The sequence below is a fragment of the Mustela erminea genome, chromosome 2 (genome assembly GCF_009829155.1).
Source record: "Mustela erminea isolate mMusErm1 chromosome 2, mMusErm1.Pri, whole genome shotgun sequence".
In the NCBI taxonomy this organism is placed as follows: domain Eukaryota; kingdom Metazoa; phylum Chordata; class Mammalia; order Carnivora; family Mustelidae; genus Mustela; species Mustela erminea.
The window spans coordinates 66,931,066-66,951,151 of NC_045615.1; the positions used below are offsets into that span (position 1 = coordinate 66,931,066).

The 20,086-nt window shown below is 41.7% G+C and overlaps 1 protein-coding gene across 3 annotated transcripts in view; it reads right to left on the reverse strand.

Moving 5' to 3' along the window:
• ELOVL6 (ELOVL fatty acid elongase 6) overlaps nucleotides 1–20,086 on the reverse strand; it is a 122,265-nt gene that overhangs the window by 1,322 nt on the left and 100,857 nt on the right. For all 3 annotated transcript variants that reach the window (XM_032333149.1, XM_032333150.1, XM_032333151.1), the window contains one exon: nucleotides 6,685–6,836. In XM_032333149.1, the coding sequence (XP_032189040.1) occupies nucleotides 6,685–6,836 (152 nt within the window). The remainder of the gene's footprint in view (nucleotides 1–6,684; nucleotides 6,837–20,086) is intronic.

Here is a 20,086-nt window from a genome sequence, read left to right on the forward strand (position 1 = left end):
TTTTTTTTAAAGATTTTATTTATTTATTTGACAGAGAGAGAGATCACAAGAAGGCAGAGAGGCAGGCAGAGAGAGAGAGAGAGAGGAGGAAGCAGGCTCCCTGCTGAGCAGAGAGCCCGATGCGGGACCCGATCCCAGGACCCTGAGATCATGACCTGAGCCGAAGGCAGAGGCTTAACCCACTGAGCCACCCAGGTGCCCCATTAACAATATCCTTTTGAAGAAAAAGACCTCTGTCCCTAAGGTAGGAAAATTTATATTATAGAAGCTAGAATAGTACTCAGGTAGGTAGATGTTATTTATATGTAATGATTCTCTCAAAAGCCTTACCGATTCCAAAGAATATACCATAGGACACTTAGAACAAAATGGATAAAGAGAAACACAGTAAAAAATGCACACAATTTCATTAACAAGCATGAAAAAAGGGGAAGGGATACGGGGATGTGGGACAAAAACAGGATTCATGATCCATTCTCTTTCCTATCTCTGTGTTCTTCTCAAGGATGGGAAAACCCAACCTCCTTCATGACCTTTACTGAACTCCAACTTGACTCCTTTCTGTACAAGGAGAACTAGAAGGTCCTTCTTGTTCTGAAATCTAATTAAGTAGGAAGGGAATTAGTGCTTATCCTTGTCTTATCCCTCAGACTTCACCGATGTCCTAAACCATTTGACACTAGGAAAGGTCAAGGAATCTGAGGCCTTGGGAAGATTTTTAAGGTTCAAATGGCCATGGCTGGAATAAACCAGGTGGTACCCCATTCCATTCAGCAGGAGCTATTCATTTGTTTCCCTACTGAAGTGTTAAACATTAGTACTTCATATTTGTTTCGGAGAGAAAAGGACAGCTGTATTTCCAGACATATTATAAAATTTTCTTTGAAGTCCTTTTCTGTCTTGTGAGATGCCTGACAAATTATGCCTATAAATGTTAGACTGATAATGATTGATGGTGATGGTAACTCTGATTTTGTGTACTTCAGAGACAAAATTGGTATCAGGAGACCTGGGGTCTACTTCTTAGTGTTAAACTGTGCTATTTTTGTGTGCCTGTCAAAGATCCACTATTTCTGTGTAATTACTACTCTGTGCCTCCCTTCACTCAGTAAACTATAACGTAGACGCAGTAATTCCAGCCTACTTTTGTTTGTGGTGGAAAGAATGTAGAAGTCCAAGGAATTACATGGTAAAAACAAATCCATTCATAATTGAAAATATGTTTTTTATGAGCCTCTAAGAATGACAGAAATGTACAAGCCATGCAATATCCAAACACACTGTATTAGGTTATTTTCTGTAGAGCAATAAGTAGCTCAACTGTTTTATTTCTTTAGATTTAGTTTTGACTCTATCATCACTTAAGTGTAAAACTTTATTGTCTGAAGAACAATTTTAGTATGAGAAGAGTAATAGGGGACAAAAGACAGACCATATTAGAATGGGCTAACCTGGAACAAAAAGTGGAACCTACAGTTCTGGTACTGAAACTAGCTTTGTGTTTTTCCTGTCTGAGTAGGGGTCTCAGATCTCATGAGTAGGGGGCATGATTAAGACACATTACGTGTTTCCATTTAATAGAGGGGAGCCGGAGATGAAGCACATGTTATGAGATCTATATTATTTTTTAAAAGATTTATTTATTATTTTGAAAGAAAGAGAGAGAGGGAGAATGCAGAAGGAGGGGCAGAAGGAGGAGATAGAAACCCAAGCAGACTCATGCTAAGCATGGATCTCAAATGGGGCTTGATCTCGGGATCCTGCAGTCATGACCTCAGCTGAAACCTTGAGTTGGATGCTTAACCGACTGAGCCACCCAGGTGCTCTGATGTCAAGAGATCTTTAAAACAAAATTAATTTGAATTCCTTTAAGAATTTTTTCTGGAACAGACATACAGGATGGCAGGTGGAGTAATGAAGATGACTCTTTTCCGATACTAGCCCTGGAGCCTCTCAGGACTTACCACTCCAAGGCTGCATCAAGGTTACTATCCCCAAGTAGGCTGTTGACCTAGGGAATGGTAGTTTCCCATGGGGAAATGGAAGGGGAAACTGGTGGGGTTCCAGAAGGGCTTCCTGAGAGCTCCTATGTTTTTTGTATTTTTTTTTCTTTTGGGTTTTTTTTTTTTTTTTTTTTTTGATACGGCAGCTAAGATGCATCAGTCACAACACGCTGGCGGTTATAAATTATTTTTCTTCCATGGAAACTGCATAATATCGCGCTTGATTTGCCATGAGCCAGTTGTACCAAGATAGGGTATTTACAGCCCTGCCAAAAGCTACCGAGTGACCTGAAAATGTAAACCGAAGATAAAGACTGTGTATTTGACGTTGGCCAACCCGTCTTTCTTGATCAAGGTCTGGTGCCTTATGGAAAGAATGCTGGCCAACAGTAAGTAGTGGGACTTTTGACTCTTGACCAGTTCAGCTACATCACCCATTCGAGTGGCCACTGGCTCATGTTTTCTCTACCACAGTCTCTCTAACTTTTGATTCAGCTGTTTTCAGCCAAGAGCCAGGCAGGACATGGTATTCTCATTCCCAAGCGTCCCTTCCAAACAATCTGCCTCCAGCCTGTGTGCCTGTTAAGTACAGATGTCTGTGTCACTGGGGAGCAGTCAGTCGGCAGTTGGAAACCACCAGGGTGCTCGCAGTCACCAAGAGGCCACTCTGTGTGGTTTGTCCCAGATGGCCGTGCCCTTCTTCACAGTTAGCTGGAGCTCTGCTGAGTCAGAGTTTCAGAAACAATGACAAGCTCAACTGAGCAAGGACCGAGACTCGGAGCAGATGTTTCCAAGTTTTAACAAAAGCAAATCTCAGCAGGTTTTAATATAACTAAAACAGCAGGCGCACAAGATTTTTGGCACGCAGAGCGGGCTGGTGGTTCTCTTCTCCTCATTTGTTCTAATGGGTCGTAACTCCATAATTCACTGAAATGAGCTCATTGTTTTCTGCAAAAACAGAAAGCCCTTCTTGCTATTAAGAGTTCAGCGAAGGATAGGGGTTATTGGGTAGTGTCAGTTGGGGAAGATGAAACAGTGCTAGAAAAGCATGGTGGTGAGGACCGTGATGATGCAAGTGTTCTTAGTGCCACAGCCTTGTACACTTAGAAATGGTAAATCTGATGTCATGTGTATTTTGCCTGCTCCCCCCCACCCCCCCAAAAAGTATAGTGAAAACTGCGGGCATGTGGGTTTTGGTGGGAAAATAGAATTTCGGTATTGAACACAGAACAATTTCTTCTCGCGGGAACCTTCCCTTTCTGCCGCACATAAGGGAGTCCAGGACCTTAGTGTACTGAGAAGCTGAGCTTTGGACCTAAAAATAAGAAAAGTTCTCAATAATCCAAGTCGATAGATCTTTCTTAATTAAACGGTAGCAGCAATGTCTTCTAAGAGCAAAAAAATACATGTGTTAATTAGGGATAGAGACTGGCTATCTGGTTTTTGGACCTATTATGATTCACAGTTTAGTTGGGGAAGTTGTTCTGTTGAGCTCCAGAACATTTGAGGGAAAATAAGGCATATCTTAAAACTGAAAAAAGGGGACTCTGACCATGAAATTACCTGTATAGTGAACCTGAAATGACATGAAGAAGCCTCATTAAAGAACCAGATCAAGTTTAATCAACCCTTTAGCCCAATGTCTGCACTTCAATCCTCTTTTAACTGTGAAGAAATGGAGTGTTTGATATCCAACCTATAAACCACTATGGTGAATAAGGCTTCTTAGGGAAAGGGATTATTGAAACTGCGGCACAACGGACTACGGTGCAGTTCCTTCTGGGCTCTAGAGGGAATAGAATTGTGTTTAATCTTACGTCAACGTGGGGGAGGTAGGGAGCAGCATGGCTGGGTTGACATTAAATTAAGACAGATGATTAATCAGCATCATCCACACTAGCCTGCTAACAAAACAGAGGACACAGCACAAATACCTCTAAGTGCTTCACTAATAGCTCTTGTGTGGAAATTCTAACTCTGTCCGCCTTCCTAAAACTTTGATTTCAGTCTGGAACAGAAGGTGGGTGGACAAGACAATATAGGTCTACTCATGTCTCTGAAGAAAAATGACCACTTATATGAATAGGTTGAGGTGGCTCTTCAAGAAATTATTCTAAAGGTGGAAGGGACTATTTTTAGTTTCAAGTCCCTCAAATACACCTGGCTAAAACTCAGAAAGCAGACAAGCAGCCTTTGCAAGGGAAAGGATTTCTAGACGCAAAGACTGAGGTTGCTACTTTGTGATTTAAGACTTATGGGCCAGAAGCATAGAGGCACCATTGTTGTTGTTTTTTGAAAATGTTGAGGGTCGTGAAATTGTGTGAAGTGTTTAGTGCTGACATGTAGAGGGAGCCAGGGGGTTCATGCATTTACTGTTTTCATACAGCTGTAGTCAGCTCCATCAAAAAAGATGGGGAGATTCATAAGTATGCTCATTATAGTGCACAAACTAAAAGTCAGAGAGATCGATAGTTCTCAAAGTGAAAAATTCTCAAACATTAATAATGTATGCATTTAAAAGAAAATGTCACCGAACCCCAAGAGGATACATGAGGATACAGGCTCACATTCTCAGACCAACACTAGCTTGAGAAAAAGTAATCTGGCTCAGATGCTCTATGAATCTAAAGAATCACTGTGAAAGAAATAGATCTGTCAAGACAGTCTTTTATTTTATCTCTAAGTGAAAACACAAAATTAAAATGTTACCATAGGATCTTGAAATTCCTCAAAACACATCTGTCTTAGGCACTGTGTGTAGCTCCAAGTTGGAAAAACATTTTTGTAGCCTACGATTTGGCAGCTTGTGGTCTCAATTCAAATATGAAAAATCACTTCCTGGGGCCTGGTTCGTAAAATTCATATTCTAAATTTCTTTTTGGAGGAGTTAGACATTCCATTCAAGCCCCTATTAAATACCCCTTGTTGGAGCTTAATATAAATATGTTAAGTGAATGAATGAATACATCCATACCAATGCATTTCAACCTAAGTCTACCTTCATGGGCTCTTGCACGTGTGCGTGCACGAACAACAGTAATCTAGTTATTTTGAACTGTAGAGCATTCATCTCCATACCCCTGTTCCTCTTAGCAAAGGTTTTTAGTTTCCCTCTTCTGCTCTTCCCTTGCCTTTGACTTGGAAAAACACCCACAGTTCAAATCAATTGCCCACTCTTTGTAGGCAGCAGGGGTATAGCTGCTGGTAGAAAGTGAATAGAGGGCACTGGGCGGCTCAGTTGGTTAAGCTGGTTAAGCAACTGCCTTCAGCTCAGGTCATGATCCCCAAGTCCTGGGATCGAGTCCTGCATTGGGTTCCCAGCTCCATGGGGAGTCTGCTTCTCCCTCTGACCTTCTCCCCTCTCATGCTCTCTCTCAAATAAAGAAATAAAATCTTAAAAAAGAAAAGTGGATAGATAGGCTGCTAACATACACATCCAAGAGACCTCCTATCCTTTGTGAGCAGACACAGGATATATCTGAAAGACACCTTAAAGAAAGACTGTGGATAGCTTGATTATATGTGGTTTATAAGCAAAGTACAACCTCTAACCCCCTTTTAGGAGAAAAAGGAGAGGGGACCCAACTATAAATAAATATTTTGAACTAAATAATTCAATTCTTAATTCCCAATAAAAAATGAAAAACAAACAAACAAACAAACAAACCCAGAGAATGGATAGGTGTTTCTTAAGGATATATATGAGATTGTGAGATGATGACCAGTACGCTCATGGATGAGTCCAGAGTTTGTGATCACCAGCAGCTCCCTTTCTCTGGTAGTAAAGGTATTTTCCTGGTGAACTATATCCATATCACAACCTTGCCATGAATTTCCCACGTTCCTATGAATCTGTACCACACTTCTGTTCAAGACCATTAAAGAGTTGAAGGAAAAACCTTCTATGTATATAGCCAGTATTTTGGATTCAGTTCTAGAAGGGGAGCCACACTTCTTTTCTCCAAGGCCCATCTCTTAGATGATTCAAATCAAACACCAGAAACCAATGCTTTCCATTTGTTAATTAGAACAGGAGGACACCCAAACGGAAAGCCTAGTCTCCTCATCTGAATCCTAACTCCCGGATGAAAGTCTGCTTCCATCGGACTGGGAGAGAGCTGCACTGCAAATATTCTTCCATATTCTCAACTTAGCACAGTCGTTTATACGCTGGACAGAAGGGACTGTGTGTGGATTTTATATGCCCCTGGGAGTGTATTTCCAGTAGTGTCTGGAAGTCTGCATGTTTCTGTAAGCTATTTCACTCTTCACATACACTAAGTATAATTTTTTTTTAAAGATTTTATTTATTTGACAGACAGAGATCACAAGTAGGCAGAGCACCAGGCAGAGAGAGGGGGGCAGGAAGCAGGCTCCCTGCTGAGCAGAGAGCCCAATGTGGGGCTTGATCCCAGGACCCTGAGATCATGACCTGAGTCAAAGGCAGAGGCTTAACCCACTGAGCCACCCAGGTGCCCCACACAGCGTATAATTGTTGAAACAGAAGGAAGGAGGGGAGAGAAAGAATAGTGGAAAAGTTAGTCAAGAACTCAAATTCATTGCAACCAATAAAACAGGACCTCCGAATGGTTTCTTTGTCCGTTTTCAAATAAATATATCTTGTGGGTGTGTAGATACCCAGAAGGGTGGGGGTGGAAACGGAAGGAGAGAAGACACTCACCTAGTTCGGGTGCTTTGCTTAGCACAAATGCATAAGCCCAGAATTTGCTGACAGGTCCATTGTAAAAACTCTGGTCACAAACTGACTGCTTCAGGCCTTTGGTCATCAAAATGTACACCATATAAGCACCAGTTCGAAGAGCACCGAATATACTTTATAATAAAAAGAGAAAAGAAACAACATTCAGGCAAATCATTTCATTTCTAACATTTCCCATACTTAGAAGACTGTCTGCCATTGGGGAAAGAGGTATATAGATGTCTGGCAATCATTTACTTGGACCCGGAAGCTTCTTAAAATGTTTTGTAAACAAGAGCAACACAACTTCTCAGTGCTTTATTCTGAAGATCATACACGATGCCATCATGTATGTCATCACTGTATCAAGAAGAGGTCACGGCCAAGCGGAATGGAGCCAGGGCAGGATCTCATGAAGAAGCTGGTGACTGTTATGTTTCAGTTTGAGAACTCTCCCTTGGAGATGAGATGGGGTTGGCTGAAAACTCTTGGAATGAGCTCAGGTCTGTCCTATGTCCAGTCATTTTCAAAGTTCCCCCACACCCGTCCTGGCTCGATTGCCTGGGTTTCGGTTTGTTTCTCTCAGCCAACTCTTCCTTTATCTTTGGACTAGCCTTATCAATGTAGACCTCCTCCTTGGCATCTTTTTGGACCCCTGCAGCGGCCTCCAAACTACCATTGTCATCGCTTACCTCCCTTCCACTCTCTAATCCGTCTTTCTCATGGAAGCCAGCAGGCTTAGCTCTCCAGTCAGGCTCATTCCCTTAAGCTCCCCATAACCACAGGCTAACCCTGTTGGAACCCCATTCTTCAAAGCCCTGTCACATGTTGGCCTCCCCACAGGCGCACGTACTCAAAGATGATTGAAAAATAAACTAGCTTCGGGCACTTTTATCAAGGAACTGCCAAGGAAACAGGAGAGCTCTGGAATGTGTTGAGCTCAGTAATGCAACCTTAAGTGTGAAAGAACTTTGCAGCTGGAACAGGCAGTCTCCATTAAGGAGGGATCCCTCAGGCATGTGTACCAGAGCATGTGGACCACACGCATGACTGAAAGCAAAGCCAGCTAACCATGTGGGGCCATACTCGGCCATCCTTCTTCCGGCAGCATCCCCTTCAAGGGGCCAAGTCAGTTAGGAGGTTAGCCAGTGAACAGCTGCTAAGAGGAGTAGAAGCCTCACCAAACTGGGAACAGGAGCTTTCATTTCTCCTCAGAGGCATTAGGAGCTTTCATTTCTCCTCAGAGGCATTATTGTTTCTTTAAGAGTTCTTAAGAGTTGCTTCAAAATAAGCCATTCCACTAGGCTGTCAGCTTGTGTCTGCCAACTAGAGCTAAAAGTCACTTTGCCTAAAGGCAAGATAATAAAGTTGAATTCCTGGCAACTATTAATTTATTAAGTTGGGACTTTGTAAGTAGCTTCTCTAATGATATACAGCCTGCATTAAATGGAATTACTCTTTCCAACATATAAAATGATCCTGCATAGGATTTTTGGTATCACTTTACAGTTGGAGATCCTATTTAATCCTTTAGTGGCTTCCCACTGCATACAGAATAAAACCCCCCAGCTCCTTAATGGGACATCCGAGGCTCTGAATGGCCCCTTTGTCCCCCAACTCCACCCTTCTGACCGCCATTTTCTTCCTGCTCACTGTGAGCCAGTCTTTCCACCACTTTCTTATCCTTTCTGTTTTCTGCCTTAGGGACTTTGCATATATGTTCTCCTAGGGAGCTTTTCTCCCTGTTCGCTCCAAGGCTGCCCTTTTCCATTTTCTTATCTCAAAGAAATGTCCCCTCCCAAGTGGAATGACCTGTGTCTTTACAGGCAATAAACTGTCCTAATTGGAGAGTGGAGAATTGGAACTCATTGGTGAAGTCAGGTCATGGTGATTTTTCTGTGTTATCTGAATTGATTTTTTTGTGTGTCTTTACCTCACCAGATGATGGCAAAATGGTAATGTGAAGAGTGGCCACCATCGCCAAGTTAAGGTAATTCACACATGGGGCCCTTGGACTTTGCTGCTGTGAAGGTACTACGGAAGTCTGGACGTGCTGTCTCTGCTAGGCATACACAGCCTAGCAGTGGATACCTATTCAAGAACCAAGTCCTTCCTCTTGCTCCATTTGAGAAGAAGGCTGATTTTGTCCAGTTTCTGTCAACTCATGATTTGCCCAAGGAAGGTGACACCACCTTTGATTTAGGAGTATATCCTAATTTCTTCAGCAAGTTTTAGTAATCCCAATTTCCCTTACAGGTGATTGGTTAGGGGTGGGCATTGACCCACTTCTAGCCAATGTGGTGTGAGCACTGGGCTGCTAGGGGCCGTGTGGCATGTGGGAAGGCTTCCTTGCTTTTTACTATGTATGGCCTGGGGGTGCGGCAGCCATCTTACCAGAGGGCGGGAGCTACCAGGAGGACAGAAGTTATTCCTGCAATATGTGACCAAGTGAGGGACTCAGCCAATCTTTCAGTGACCTTCTTGCAAGGCTTCTCGTTTTTGAGAAAGCTTTCTTATTGTCTAAGCCCTTTGGAATTCTGCTATTACTTGTGTTCCAGCAGACACAACACACAAGATTGGATTTTCGGTAGACCTTGGAACACCAGTTAATATTCTGTGGCTACACGGTATGTCTAAGTCAAAATACTGACTACATCAGTTCCTAAGTCAGCTTCTGACTACATCAGTTATGGGCTTTCCATAAACCAGTGGGAGAGAAGTCAATGACTTTGGTACATGCCCAAAGCAGATAAACAGAAAAGTGACACACTTTTGATATGTATCTGTCTCTGTTATAAACCCCTGGTCTAGGACATTTCTGAACCATCAGCATAATGTCCAGAGCTAAATGCCAGCCTAGTGACAGCCACAGTGTCCCTCCTCTCCTATTCTGCTGCTAGACTCTGTGCTTCATACAAGATCGAGCAGAGACAAAGAAAGCACCTCTGGAATAGTCACTGTCCTTTCCTCTTCTTGGGTCTCAAAAGCCATTGTAGTTCATAGCCCATTTCTTAAGCATTGGCATGCTTTAATTTATTCTTTCAGCTGCTAAATATGGACTGGCAATGTCCCAGATGCGGGGCTAACAAGAAGCAATATGCTAACTCTGGCTAGGTTAGGGGGCGGTACTGGAAGACATCAGAGGAAGCGGGATTTGATGTCGGGATAAATAGGGATTCAGAATTTAAGGGTCAGTGTACAAGGAGGTCATTTCAGAGCACTGCAACATGACAAATGTGGAGATGATGTGGCCACAGTATTGCTGGGTATCAGTGTATAGCACATATGATCATCCCATATCTGGATCTCACCCTTACCCCCTAAGCTCTCAACAATAAGGCTGACTCAGAACAGAGGGCAATGCATTTTTTCAGGGAAAGTGTCAGTGCCAGCCATCAGGCCTATGTGTCTGTGAGCAAAGGCGCTTTGTTGTAATGTGACAATGCTCCTGCTGGGGGGGCAGCATGAGGGAGCTGCTTAGCCAGTGGGATGATTGTTATGTGTGAGAAGCCAGGAGCTCTGCCCCTGGTACATCTCAGCCATGGTACACTTTGGAACCATATGGCTTTTTCTTATATCTAGGCTCAGGCCCTGAGGCTATGATACTTGACCAAAAAATACTTTACATCAGGAGACATTTTTCCTTCTTAAGTTACATCATCTCTTTCTTTTAAAAATTCATTTATTTAAGCAAACTCTACACCCAATGTGGGGTTCGAACTCATGACCCTGAGATCGAGTCGCGTGCTCCACTGAATGAGCCAGGCATCTTAAGTCATATCATCTTGAGAGACACCATGATGTAAAAGACAGATAGGAGCTTATGTTCTGCTCCCCCTAGTCCTTGCTTACACTCATGGTGGACATTTCTAACCAATTTTGACATTCTTCCCGGCCATGCCTGGACATGGCTTCAACATTCTCAACCACTCTCCTTTTCATGAGCCAAATTTTCACAAAGAAGTGACAACCAGTAAATTCACAAGAGGATGTGAAATATGCATTTTCCATAGAACATCTTCAAGGAGACTGGTATCGAAAAGCATCTGGTTCATGTAAAATTTATCTTTCAATCAGAGGATAAAGATTATACTAAATCTATAGTCTCAAACCAGCTGAGAGTCTGGGCCATTGTGTTTAATGAGGGCAGATTAGTGCTATATCACAGGTCTTTTCCCAGTGGTAACGTCATACTGGCATCTTTTTTAAGGGAATATATAATTTTTCTTATCAAAGTTCAGTTTTGACTATAACAATTAGTGGAACAGGAGAGAGCTCAGTGAAGGGAGAATTGGATATATCTGCTCTCTATCAGCTACATTAGGCACAATGTGGCAAGGGGATCTGATTAGCTAAGTGTTTCTCTGCAAACAAACGTTCTGGAGTCCTAGTCCAGAAGAGGTCTGTTTCTTCATCTTTAGCCATTGGCCATCGCATGGACTCAAGGAGGTATGCCTATTGGACTGTTAATGGGAGTATTTTGGGGGTGGGAGAGAGAACCTTCTCTTTTATACTATATATGCATTTCTACATTGCTTATTTTAAAGCAAGGATATATCAGATTGACAATTAAAATTTTTTTTTCAATGGGTGCTTACCTACAATTGATATAATAACTAACAAATCACAATGGTACTAGCTTGCAAGGCTTTACAGAAACTTTTTAGTGTGACACTGAGATACAGCCGTAACCCTCGATCAGCCAGCCCTTGAGGACACCCGGACACTGAGACTAGTAGAAAAGACTGGGAGACAATGCATATATATCTGGAAGGGATTCTTCTTTGGATATATCATGTACTCCATTACACAGATGTTGAAACATTTAGAGCAAAACTTTGGAAAACAAGTTCTCATTTTCAGGTTGTGTGAGTTTTTTCCTTTCACAAGTATTGGCGTCCTTTCTAAACAAGTGTGAGAGACATGGTAAATCTTCCTTCAAACCCAGGCTCTGACCAAGAGGCCTCATCATTGTTCAACTCGAGAAAAGTTTGAATAACTCTGTGTTCCGGCCTTCCAGTTTTACTGCCAACTGGAAGTTAAAGTGGAGTAATTGCAATACCGGCTACAGAATTCCAGAATTCTGCTCTGGATAGAAAGACTCTTAGGTGTAGAACATCAATAAACCTTTCAACTGTTTCAATTTGAACGTCAACGGTAGATAAACTCAGCTTTACATTTTCCTCTTATGGGCTCTCAACTTAAATGCAAGGTGTTCTGGAATCAAAACAAGGGTTTCTGAAAGGTTTGTATTCTGAAGTGCCAGCCAACAGAACCCCTCAGCCCGCTATTTCAATAACCAAAGGGGCAATTACTTTTAGGACTGGGCAACAAAGATGTTTATTATACGGGTATTCTACAATCAGAAAAAGAAAAAAAAAAATGGATGAGATTTTGTCAGTTCTCGAAACATGGCAACAGCTGATCCAACAGCTGCAACTCTACAAACATAGGAGAGGTCCTTGATTTTCCTGATAACAAAACTTGAATTATCATTTGCCATAGATGCTAACAGTATCCAGAGTAGGAAGAATATGCAATGATCCCCAAAGAGGTTAAAGCAAATTAACAACAACCCCCAAATCCACTGTAATGCCCTTAGATTCCAGAGGTGATACAGGAATGCAGTGTTTGTGATATGGAGTAATGATGTCCCCATGTCATATCATGTTTCTTTGACAAAGTGCAATCCCGCTTCTAAAACCTTTCCACACCTGATGACAGGCATCGTTAATAGAGAATGTCTACATAAGCCAGGTCTAGCATTTAGCCTGTGTTAAAAATACATTTTTCAGTAATAATAATAATATAACAAACCATCAGGTGTGCATTTTTTGCCCAATAAATCAGCAGTTATATGGGAACAGACATAGTAGTGTTTAATAATTTACTTGCCCTACTCTTTCAGTAACAAGTACAGTGTACAATTTCATCTCTCAATGAACGATCCTTTCTAGGTTTGACTCCTTTGTCTTGATTGGAATATTTACTCAGACATCTACATTAGAAAGTCTCTCAAACAATTTGTGGACCGAGGCAGGTGAGGCTAAAATTGCATTTTGTATATCAAAATTGAAAATACTCACATCTTATGATATAGTACTTCCATTGTTGGAAACACAATGTATCCTTTAGGCATACTTGCAAAAATATACCATACTGTATGTTTTGTAATACAGAGAAGATGGCTAGAACAAAATCTAAAAGCTCACTGATATGGGAAGGGTTAAATAAATGACAACGAACACAATACAACTACTAAGTGAGCCAGGTACATCTGCCCGAAATGCTGACATGGAAAAGCTCCAAGGTACAAGATAGTTAAGTAAGAAATAAAAGGAGAAAAATATTCTGTATGGGGTGCCTTGGGTGGCTCGGTTGGTTGGGCAACTGCCTTCGGCTCAGGTCATGACCCTGGAGTTTGGGCTCCCAGGTCCATGGGGAGTCTGTTTCTCCCTCTGACCTTCTCTCCTCTCATGCGCTCTCTCTCAGGTAGATGGATAAAATCTTTAAAAAAAAAAAAATCTGTAGGGAATGACTCAACCGGTGTGCGTTTTGAAAAGCTTTTATGGGGACGCCTGGGTGGCTCAGTTGGTTGGGCGGCTGCCTTCGGCTTGGGTCATGATCCCAGCATCCTGGGATCAAGTCCCACATCGGGCTCCTTGCCCCGCAGGGATCCTGCCTCTCCCTCTGACTCTGCCTGCCCCTCTGCCTGTGCTAGCGCTCTCTCTCTCTGACAAAAAAAAAAAAAAAAAAAAAAAAAAAAAAAAAAAAAAAAAAACAAACTTAAAAAAAAAAAGGAAAGGATTTATGGCTATAAAATATATATGATGGCTATAAAAATACTTATGGGAAAAACTCTTCAAACTGTTAATGATGATTCTTCATCAAATTTTGTTTTCCAATAGTCAGGTCTTGCTCTTTCTCAGAAGCTATTAGAAACCTAATCTTTAGTGCCCATTTCTAATATTTATAATCTAATGCTAAATAAACCTTTTTTTTTTTCCTGAATAAAAAAAGATATGTTAAAGTCTAAATGTTGCTTAGATAATGACTGCTTTGCTTCTGAGAGGCCAGACATATTCAATGGAGTTTTGGGGCTAGAGGGGACTCACATGGCCAATAACAATCATGAAGAAGACCAGTAATAAATCATTTAAAACTAGGCGCCTGGGTGCTCAGTGGGTTAAGCCTCTGCCTTTGACTCAGGTCATGATCTCAGGGTCCTGGGATCAAGCCCCGCATCGGGCTCTCTGCACGGCAGGGAGCCTGCTTCCTCCTCTCTCTCTCTCTCTCTGCCTGCCTCTCTGCCTACTTATGATCTCTGTCAAATAAATAAATAAAATATTTAAAAAAATCATTTAAAACTGAGTAGAAGTACTGAGTAGAAAAGCTGAACCTAGTTTAGAAGAGGAGGGGGAGGATCCACATGGCCTTGGTGGAGAACTATTACGTTTTGAAGCACGGAGTAGTTTCTGGTGTTGGTACCTAATTGTTAAATAGTATCACAGCTAATATTATTCATGAGCTCCTAATTAAAATGTTAACATGTGGCAGTGCGGAATTCATCAGAGCTGAAGGCTTCACGGAAGCAGCTGTAGGTGAGGAAAGTCTTGTGGAGACTACAGAGAGGGTATCTTAGTGGGTAACAAACTTCCCTGACAAACAGAAGGTAGGCAAGCCCTCCAGGACTGCTCTCTCCATTCACCAGAAATCCCGCCCCCCCGCTCAGTCAGAAAGCATCAATCTCAAACAGATGTCCTTATTTAATGTTTGAGGGGATGGGTTGACTACAATTCACTTTCTGATGTATCAGTTTATTTTCTTAACTTGTGAATCTAAGCATTAAAAAAAAAAAAGGAAAAGCCCAGTAGGTCTAAATATTGCTTAGATAATACCGTGGGGGTACAGTCTTCGCATCTGGAGAATGTAACTTGGCTATCCTTGCAATCTGGAGTTTGCAATCCAGGCATCTGACAAGGCAAAGAAATGCTGGCTCACGTTTAAAAAAAATCACCTGATAAAAACCAGCCTGGCAGAGTCGGGAGGCAAAGTGGGGAGCAGAGATTAAAAAATAATAATAGTAAGGACAATTGGTACCATAATAGATCTCATTAGAATTTCCCCAGAGAAACATAACACCTGGCTATAGAACTCATAACATTTTAATTTGAATCTGAAATTTTAAGATTGCTCTGTGCCTCATAATATAGGATTTTCTTTCACTATTATTTGAGCTACTATTATTATGTTTTTATCTGAGATAGAGGAATTTCTAGTAACCTTAGCCCCATCAGGGCCAGAGTGGAAGGCGGCCACACAATACTAGCTTCAATTCTTGCTGGTAAGTACTTGACCCTGTGAAAACATTGTGCTAGAGGCTGGCATAGCATTGCACATTTGAAGAACTTTATTGAGCTCCTCCATCATGAAATGTGAGTTTTATAACTTCATGAAGCACCCCTATCCTGGTTATAGAGCAAAACATGTAGGCACAGGAAGGGCAAGGGACTGGCCCAGGGTCACCCAGTTACTAAGTACCAGAATCTTCTGACTACAGCCCCTGTGCTTTTACCGGACTCCCATTTAGTATAATGGTTCTCAACCTGACTGGATATTACAATCACCAAAAATGGCTAAAACAATTCTAATGTCTAGGATCTATCTCCAATGAACTGGTTCAGAACCTTGGATATGGAGGCATGAATGGGTCTGAGTTAGAGACTTTCTGGAGACTTCATCTTCCAAGACACCTTCCTGACTGTTCCCCTTTCTCACCCATCATTCCTACTTCATGAACCTTTGGATGAAGCTGTTGAGGTAGCTGATGAAGAAAGTTACTTATCTATGCATTGGTGCTGTGCTAGGTGAGAATCCTTGTCCTTGAATTTTAAGCCTTTTGTTCTGCTAAATTCCATAAAATTAATGTCTTTTGATGGGTACGTTTTCTGCCTTTGCCTTATCTTTTTTATTCAACTGCTGATGGGGGTGTCGTCTAATGCATTCCAGGACAAGTGGAGACCAGCCGACAACTTTCAGCTACATTGGAAAGAGAAATGTGCTGGTTTCTGGACTTTTACAGTGGGAACAAAGACTTAAGTAATACCAGTAGTGAACCCAATTAAGTACCGCAGAAAATTAAAATAGGTGAGTTAGTTGTATGAACTAAAGGAAACCTAAAATTAAATGTGGGCAGTAGCAAAGATTAGTATTGAAGCCAAAAACTCACCAAGATCACAGAAGTGGTTAGTCATCTTGTTTCTATAAAAAATTTTCTTCCTTTGAAAAGACTCTTAATCCCTTTTGGAATTACAAACTTATTAGGACTCTGATAATTCCAGTGCTAAGATTAATAGCATTGCCCCACTAACTCCACTGCAGTCTTAACTAGGTTTCATAGGCACACGAGGAAACCAAACTTCTTTTTTCCTGAGGGACGATAAATGAAAATTTCATTGGGAGAGCACTTGAATCGAAATATAACATTATCTGTAGTAAAAATAAAGGAAACTTCTTTAAAAACAAGGTCCAGAGGCCCTGTAGAGGGGCACTCCCACACACTACTCCCTGTGATAAGAAGCATATCTGGCATTCTCCAACCCCAACAGGAAGAAGTTGACTTTACATTTTCAAGCAGGAGGAAGGAAGAATTTCTCTGGGTCTAGCAACAGCCCAGCCAATGGGAAGCCGCCACACTCAGTCAATGAGAGGCCATAACAGCCCCTCCCAGCTTCCTCTTTTCCCCTGTGAAAGTAAGTCCCCCTCCACTCTCTGGACTTGCCGATGGTTTGGGTGTCCTGCAATTTTCTTATTCCTGAATAAACTCATTTTGCTGGTAAGATAGCTGGCTCTTTTACCTTTCTAAGGTCAAAACTGTAAAAACTGTAAAAAAACAACCCAACCCCAAAACAAATAAAATGAAAAGGGAAGTAGGGAGGGAGGTAAGAAAGAAAGGGGAGAGGGAAAAGAAAGGAAAAAAGAAAAAATTATCACAACTCTCAGTTTTCCACATCCTTAAATTTAGGGACTGGAAATGTCCTTTAGGATTTCATTCTGTGGCCTCATTCGTGGAAGAACTTCTGTGGGCTCATTCGTGGAAGAACTCCAAGAAAGGGAGGAAATACAAGTCATAAAAGTTGCTGCTCTGTATATGCCCAGTTCATTCCTTTGGGCTTATTGATCTAAAATTAGATAAATTTTTACAACTTTCTAAGCAGCACATTGACTGTTAATTTTCATGTTGTTCACAGTAATTGAATTATTCTAATCACAAGACATACCAAAGAAAGTTAATTTAAACAATATTCATTTTACACGTATTTACTAAGTATGAATGCCTGTGAGGTGGAAGGCCCTGAGCCAGATCTCACTCCTATCAGAGTTTCTTCTTTTTTTTATATTTAAGATTTTATTTACTTATTTGATAGAGACAGAGATCACAAGTAGGCAGAGAGGCAGGCAGAGGAGAGGAGGAAGCAGGCTCCCTGCTGAGCAGAGAGCGAGATGCAGGGTTCGATGCCAGGACCCCGAGATCATGACCCTGAGATCAAGGCAGAGGCTTAACTCACTGAGCCACCCAGGTGCCCCCAGTTTCATTTTTAAAGAGATCATTCACATTCAAGGGGTGGCTGGGTGGTTCTGTCATAATTCAGCTCGGGTCATGATCTCGGAGTCCTGGGATAGAACCCCGTATGGGCTCCCTGCTGAGTGGGGAGTCTGCTTCTTTCTCTGCCTCTTCCCCTGCTTGTGCTTGCAACCACTCTCTCCCTCTACTTCTCTCAAATAAATAAAATCCTTAAAAAAAAAAAATAAAGAGATCACTTAGATACCACCACTGAACAGAGATCATATGAAAAGAAAAGATATTCCTTTCTAAATTATCTTTTGTTAATATTTTTTTAAAAGACAAAGTTATACAGACCTCCAGGGGAATGTCTGGGGAATTTCCCAGAGGATTACAGGGACTGTAACAGTTGGCTAGCTCATTGTCAGGTGAATTCTATGTGATAAGGACTCTGAGAGTCAGTCTCCCCACCACCCGAATTCTTTGCATCAGAAATACGGAAGTTCTCCAGTGAGATCAATTCACCACCAGCATTATGAAGTTAGAGGGATTGGACAGACAGACAGATGCAGACTGAAGATCTTCGAAGATGGCTACTAATCGCTAGAACACCTAGTTCTTAGCAGCTAGCTAATGAGCTCAGAACATTAATTCTGCCACTAAAAAGTGACAGCTGTAAAAATCCTTTGTACTGTTGTTCCTGGAAATTGTTGGGCATTGGTGTTGCAGGTGAAACTCAACATTAAACTCTTCTGCTGAAAAGTTGGTGCCCAGATGGGCCACCCTTGAGCTCTGTTGTGTTGGCAGTGTCTATGTTGCAGAGTTCTTCTCCCTCAGAAGAAACCCTCAGCAGCACTTAATAGTCCCTAAACTTGTGGCCAATTCAGAATCTCCCATTCTAGAATCGCCAAGATGCTGACATGGCTTCCCTGACATTTATGAACATCCAAACCGTCTGTTCTGAGAGTCTCCCACCTCTAGTTCATGAATTTCTATTTACTCAAGGAAGCCTGAGAATTGGGGCGCCTGGGTGGCTCAGTCGGCTAAGCATCTGCCTTCACTCAGGTCATGATCTCAGGGTCGTGGGATGGAGCCCTGCATCCAGCTTCCTGCTCAGAGGGGTGTCTGCTTCTCCCTCTACCTCTGCTCCTCCCCATGCTCATGCTTTCTCTCTCTCACGCTCTCAAATAAATAAATAAAATCTTTGGGGGCACCTGGGTGGCTCAGTGGTTTAAGCCTCTGCCTTCAGCTCAGGTCATGATCTTAGGGTCCTGGGATCGAGCCCCAAATCAGGCTCTCTGCTCAGCGGGGAAGCTGCTTCCCCACCCTCTCTCTGCCTGTCTCTCTGCCTACTTGTGATCTCTCTCTCTCTCTCTGTCAAATAAATAAATAAAAAATCTTTAAAAAAAATAAAATCTTAAAAAAAAAAAAAAGAAATCTGGGAATCTGAGAATTTCCCCTCTCCTACACTTCAACAGCCAAACCAAAGTCTCCATAGTCCAGCACAACAAGGTAACAGGAACTCATGGCCCCAATTTAATCACAAAATAATTTTAGAAACCAAAAGCATAGCACAGATAAGCACATTTTTATACATTTGTGTATACCAGGTCTAATCAGAGAAGAAAAATTCACTTTGTTCCTTAATTTTTCTATAGATCTTGGCTTGCTTTCCATTTCCATTTTTCCTATTAATCCAAATTTTTCTGTGGAGAACAAAGGAACTATTGCTACATGTAAAAACATAGATAATTCTCACTAATATAGTGAATTAAAGGATCCAGACACACAGAGTACAAATTGTACACTGTTTATATGAAGTTCAAATACAGGTAAAACTGATCTGATAGAAGTCAGACTAGCAGTTACTTTTGGGGAAATAATAATTGCGAAGGGCCACAGAGAGAAGCTTGTGGTGCGGATCATGATTTTCATCCAAGAGGGGCCTATACAAGTGAGTTAACTTTGTTTAAAAAAAAAAAAAAATCATTGTTTTGAGTTATTTCCTTGGGATAGATTCTCAGCAGTAGAATTGCTGAGTTAAAGGGCTGGCTAAGAACATTTTTCGTCAAATTCTGGGTCAGATCATGTTGAATTTGAGGCATGATGGGACATCCAAAGAAGAAACTGCAGATTGATATGAAATAGGGACTCAAGAAATATGTCAGACCATATGTGTGCGGGAGAGGAGGGATGTGGGATGGGAGAAGCTAGAGTCATGGAGACATTATGGTGACAGGAAATCCTAGTAGAACCATGAGCTGCCATCCGTGGCGTCCACAGCTCTGTGGAGATGACGTTAGGTTGACCAGGAAGATGATTGAGAAAAGATGCCCTCATAAAAGGTTACCAGGACACCGATGTTGTTTCAGGTGCAAGAACCCAGGTAACAGTCCATAGAGCTGAACAAAATGGCTATAAAAAGGTCAGAGACAAACTAAGAAATGCATGAGTAAGGATCAAGTATGCCATCATTGACCGGAGTCACAGTCCAATGCTCTCCAGAGTTTCTCATGCACTGAACTTCTTAGCTACCGAACATCTCACCAGAATCTCTAATTATTTAACAGGGATTGTCAGCGTAGGTGGTCCCTGGATTTAGGGGTCGGGGAGAGTGTAGTGTTCAAGAGGCACATAAGATGCCCGAAATTATATGAGAATTTTAATTACAGTGAACCATGGAGGGTTGTAAAAATGAAGATTTCCAGGCTCCAATTTAATAGCTTTGGGGGGAAGACCCAGAAATGGAATTTTTTAATAGACATTCCAAGTGTTTCAATGCAAATGGCCCACACGTTTCAGTTTGAGAAACTCAGCAAA